The 6,000-nt window shown below is 35.0% G+C and overlaps 1 protein-coding gene across 1 annotated transcript in view; it reads right to left on the minus strand.

Annotated features, from left to right (window-relative positions):
• LOC124805367 (box C/D snoRNA protein 1) overlaps positions 1 to 4,571 on the minus strand; it is an 81,072-nt gene extending 76,501 nt beyond the window's left edge. The window contains exons 1-2 of the mRNA XM_047265919.1: positions 4,382 to 4,571; positions 4,103 to 4,284 (exon numbers count right to left, since the gene is read on the minus strand). Of these exons, the coding sequence (XP_047121875.1) occupies positions 4,103 to 4,284; positions 4,382 to 4,410 (211 nt within the window). The 5' untranslated portion in view covers positions 4,411 to 4,571. The remainder of the gene's footprint in view (positions 1 to 4,102; positions 4,285 to 4,381) is intronic.
• Positions 4,572 to 6,000: the final 1,429 nt, after the last annotated feature.

Here is a 6,000-nt window from a genome sequence, read left to right on the forward strand (position 1 = left end):
GGTCTGTCTTGACAGATGTAATTTATTAGAAAAATACCTTTGCAATCAAGTAAATAATAAGCTTTTAAAAGCCGATAAGAGCAGCCTTATAGTATACCTGAGAAGGCAGCAGATTTTTTAAAAGCAGTATCTTTCTTTGCAATTTACCTGATTAAATTGAGATGATATACGTGTGAACAGCATTACATAGTTATTGGCAATAAGGTATGCAGATTTTTTCTATGATTTTCTTGTCTAATGTGCACCTTGATTCGTTCCACACCCCTAGAGATGCTTTTTCTTGATTGGATCTACACAGCATGATGAATGAATAGCAAACGGCCTATGACTGGTTAAATTCCTACCTGATGCACAGGTATTGGACGCTAGAAGTCTGTATTGATCACGGAACTTTTGTTCCAGCATAAAGAAAAATTGATTGCATGACTACCTACGTTAGATATTAGGCCCTTTACTGCTCTTAGTAGTTATAAACAAAGTTGGCAAAATTTATTTGAATGACGAATACAAATAAAACTACTTGTAAGTGAATAACAAGTACAAATATTTATTCGAAACATTATTCAATCAGACAAACAAAAATATTTATTCAACATCTGTGAATAATGAGCATCACAAATAACAGATAAACTTGAAATCCCTACTTCTTTGTAATTTATTAAACAAATCTAGGGCTACTTTTTCTTGCTTTCAAATTAGTTTTCAGAACAACACTTTCTTTCAAATATCTCATCCTAAAATTTAACTGATTTCTGAAGAGTTGTCATTGTGGTACAATAAAGAAAATATGTCTTACGCATGCATGAGGACCACAGTGTGCAAATCCCCTGAAATACCTTTCACTTCAAGATAACAAACCTTGAAAATAATGATCTTCAAAAATTGAGAAATAATCAATTCTGCTCGTTTTTGACAAATAACTTTTTGCTGGAACTCCACATCATTTTTTGTTATTTCTTGGGTGTTATATGTACATAATTTGTTGTATGCTTCCCTTGGCCATAGAGAGCAATACAGGTTAACTATTTGTCTTTAAATCATATATAAGAAACTGCTCCAACAGTTGCAGGTGAAAAAAGTCTTCCCATATTCTCGACACTTCCTCAATAAAAAAGTTGCCAGTTTTTGCTCCAATATTATGAACTCTTAAGTACTTGAACCCAGTCTCTCTTCTAAAATTGTTCAATCCCAATCAGCTCGAAAAAGTATTTCATCTTCTAAAGGAAAGCTTACTCAGAGTTTGTCTTAATGCATTTTTGGATGACTCTAGATATCCACCAGCATTCCACAAATGTTTTAGGATATTTTATATTTAAAGCCTGTTAATGTTAGTCATTAGCGATCACTTGCATTTTTACTTTGTTGACTCTTTTTGTAGCACACCAAATACAAATGCACTGCGTTATTATATACACAACACACAAATATTCGATGGTGTTAACTATCTTGGTACAATGAAGGATGGTACTGCAGATTTAAGAGTGTCTGTTCCTTGCATTTTCATCCTTTGCTACTTACATAGCATACAAAGCATTTTTATATTAAATTTGTTATACTGTGAAGCAAGATAGTCTGTGTTCAACATAAAGGTTGGTTTCTGCAGACAAAATATTTCCTTCATTGACATTAGCACTGTGTACAAAGAAGAAACAGAAACCAAGACGCTGGTCCAGGAAATGTTTGAAATTGAGAGATAAATATGCTCACGAAAATCTCATGAAAGTTCATTAGAATCACAGAGCTATGATTATTTAGTTATTTATTTTACTGCAATCCCATTTGTATGTTGAGCAAATTATATTGATCTTCTTATTAATAATTTCCTGCAACACTTCTACCATTTTTGTGATTGCCAGAGATCTTTCGTTTTTATAAGGTACTCTTATAAGTCATACTTTCCACAGTTAAATAAACTCACAATACAGTGAGAACAGCTTTCTGATTCAATGTACATGGTGAAACATCAACACAAACAACATTCAACGTCTTGCCAAATCGGCAATCAATCAAAACTTCTCTCACTGACATTCAGTGTTTGTAGAACATATCAAACTATGTCACATAGGCCTACTGCGAAATAATTTGACAAACACACCTGCACTGAGCCAAATACAGTGGTATTCAAAGTTATTTTTTATTTAAGCCACAAAAAATAAATAATTATTTGTATTCACTGAAAGGAAGTGTGACAGGACCGTTATTGTTTACAAAATATGCAAATGTTCCAGTAGAATGCAACAGAAGACCTTTAAAATTGTTTGGAGATTGTGCGACTTTGCTTTCTATAAGAAGGCAGCAATGCCAGAAGATAATTTGCAGAAGGACCTACAGACGACTGACAAATGATCCATGTAATAGTAGTTGACCATGGGTGTAAATAAATGTAACATATTGCACAAACATAGGAAAATAAATCCAGTACTCTATAACTACACTATTGATGACCAATTGCTGGAAAGAGTAAACACTATAAAATATCTAGAGGCGCAATCTTAACTGACATGACAACATAAAACAAATAGTAGGAAACACAGATGCCAGACAGATTTACACGTAGAATCTTAAGGAAATGCAATATTGACAATTTAAGAAGTGGCTTACAAGAGACTTGTCTCACCAATTCTTGAAGACTGTTCATCAATCTGAGATTGGTACCAGAAAGGACCAGAAGAGAGAGAGAAGGCCCACAACGAGCGACATGTTTTATCAAAGAACTGTTTAGTCAGTGCAACAGATTTACAGATATGCTCAACGAATTCTAGGGCCAGACAATACAAGATAGACAATGTGAATCACAGAGAAGTTCACAGTTGGAATATCGAGAGAGTACTTTCAGGGAAGAGTCAGACAACATATTTCCTCTAACACGTTTCACGAAACAACAACGAGAGTTTCCCTGACAATCATTCTTCCACCATATCATATGCAAGTGGAACAGGGAAGAAGGGCTCAGTATCGTACCCTCTGCCACGCACTGGCAGGTAGCTTGCCGAGTTTCGATGGAGGTGAATCATCTATTTATTTGAAAAATTATCTGGATGGATATTTGAATATTGCCCATTTCTGATTAATGATTTTCCACCACAGTTATCAGCAAAAGATGCAGTGCTTTTTGTAGACAATAGCACTTTCTTTTCATTTAAGGATTAAATGAAAAATCTGCAGCAAAAATGTAGTAACACTTGGAGGAAAATGATTCAGTGATGATTGATTGGTAGTGGATGACACAAAAAAACAAGGGAGTATGTACCAGAAGCATAAAAGCAATATAAAAATACTAAACAAAAGGTTAAGTAAATGTCACATGTTAAGTATGCTAACTGACATTCAATTCTGAGGTAACTTAAGTAAGAAAGATATTCATAGGTAAATGCACAGAATGGCCACATATAAAGAAGTGTGCCATATCAACTTAAAAATTTATTGAGCGCTTTGTCTCTACGCAAAGCGAATTTCATAGGCACGCAGGTTTGCAGAAGAACTAAAAAATAGTGTGGCAACCAACAGCTTATAGCACTGTTGAATACAGGATGCACATGTACAAATCAGATAGTGGATGCACACACTGGCCCTTGTATTCTCCATTGTTTATATTGTATGTTCCTAACGTGCATCAAAATACTTTTCTATGATCCAATACATGTATTCTCAAGTTGTCTTTCAGTTTTTAAAATGAGAAGTATGTTAAATATAGTGTGAACAGTAACATCAGATTACACTACAGGCCAGTCTGTTACTTGACGTCCAAATTCACTGGCTTCACTAACTTACAACCAAATCATCTTTCAACCTAACACTACTCTCACAAGTGACAAAATTTCAGAGACGTCCACTACCATAGTTAAACCTATTGATCAGCATTAAATTAAATCCCATGAAAAGTATGCATCATTTTCCCAGTGACATTTCTGTCAGTTATGGCACAGTGATAATTGATAGAAATATAATTTTTAATTCCTTTGCATCAAATTGTATGTATATGCTGGCGAGCATATTGACACCGTAAATCTTGCCTATTCCGACAAATTTTCTTGAAAATATCCTTATTCAGTATTTTGGTAACACGCGTACAAAATATACAATAACGGTTGCTCCCTCTTACCGCTTTGAAGATCCATGTTGTTGAATTTTGAAAGTGGTTTATAATCAACTCTGTTTCTTACTCCATTACAATTCAATTCCTTCTTATGTATATTGACACATTTCAAACAACAAGTCTTAACTTCACACGCCGGGCACGTATATTTGGCATCCTGAGAGTCACAAACTTCGCACCTCCCAAGCCTGAAAAACGTACACATGACACGAATTAATGAAACACTTTCGCTCCTGTAATTTGTATGTCAATAGATAATCTTTTTTTCCTTCAGATTTTCCCTACCTGCTATTCGAATCATGTTCTGCCGCCATTGAGCCAGACGCCAGTGCGGTTCAATCAACATATCCAAGATCTCAGCAACAGATAGAGATACGAAATATCGTTGACCTAGTGTCTTTGAAAAAGGGAACTGACACCACGAATCTTGTAGGGCTGTCCATAAATCCGTAAGAGTACGAGGGGTTGGAGATCTCTTCTCAACAACTTTATGCGTCCAGTAGACTTGATTCTGGTCAGTTTGTCTGGAAAACACATCTCCAAGTTCATCATATAAATCGATGCAAATACACTATATGCCTCATCTGTACTTGTTTGTTTCATAACATCTGACCAATTTTCATTTTCTAAGATACTTATGAACTGATGACAGCTGTCCACAGAGAAGTTTCTTTTGTAAATATTATTTACACCTTTATCTTCCTTTGACCTTAAAGGGATTTCAATGGTGAGAGCATTGTGGTCAGACAATCCTAAATCTATGTTTGTTACCTCTATGTCAGTTGCTGACATATTTGAGAAAATGTTATCTATGAGGCTGTTGGAGGTGTTTGTTATTCTAGTTGAATTGTTTATGTATGGTGACATGTTGAAACTCTTTAATATATCCAAAAATTGCCTTTTTTGTTGACTTTCAACTAGAAGATTAATATTGAAATCACCACAAAGAATAATCACAATTTCTTTTTTGTAAAAAGTATTTAGCAACAATTCTAATTTATCAAAAAAGACTTCTATGTTTCCACATGGTGACCTATACACCGCTATGACTATGACTTTTTTCATCAGGACATATAGCTGGACAGCACCTGCTTCAAAAAACTTTTCAATTCTTGAGTTCTCTGCTTCACATCTCTTTTTAAATTCTAACTCTTGTCTAAGGTAATTACCGACTCCACCACCATTTGCAATTTTCCTACTATAATGATTTGCCAGTTTAAATGGATTAATGTGAATACTACTAATTTCATGGTCCTTACACCAATGTTCAGTAATACACAAGACATCAGGTTGGGTGTTACTTACTGCTATTTCAAGTTCACAATATTTGTTCTTGAGGCACTGCACATTTAGAGTCATAATTTTTAGAACAGGGGCGTGAGCACCGACGGTATTTCTCCTTTCGTTTAACACTTAACTTGGAGTTTTATTTAGTACTATTTTTTTAAATTTAAAGTCTGGTCATTGCAGCTGAACGACTTATGGATATCATGGAACACAAAGTTGACACACACTGCAATGTCATTTTCAGGTGTTTGTTTCAACTCAAAGAGATTTATCATCCACAAGGAGAGTAAATTTGCTAGTAGCTTTTGTGCAAAGTGGGAGATCAATAATGAAAATAAGAAAGAGTAGGGAGCCTGGAACAGAATCTTGCATTACTCCTGTGCTTAGTGTTCCCCAGTCAGATGAAGCTCTTGCGCCATCTCCATGATTCAGTGATACCCTCTGCTTACTATCAGTGAGGTACGATGTAAGCCACATTCACATTCTGTCACTTACATTGTAATAGACTGCTTTTGAAAGGAGGATTTCATGTTTCACACAGTCAAAGGCTATGGTTAAATCGCAAAATATACCAACTGACGAAAATCTATCGTCCAGTGCTTCTAAAACATTATTTG

The sequence above is a fragment of the Schistocerca piceifrons genome, chromosome 7, assembly GCF_021461385.2.
Source record: "Schistocerca piceifrons isolate TAMUIC-IGC-003096 chromosome 7, iqSchPice1.1, whole genome shotgun sequence".
Lineage (NCBI taxonomy): Eukaryota > Metazoa > Arthropoda > Insecta > Orthoptera > Acrididae > Schistocerca > Schistocerca piceifrons.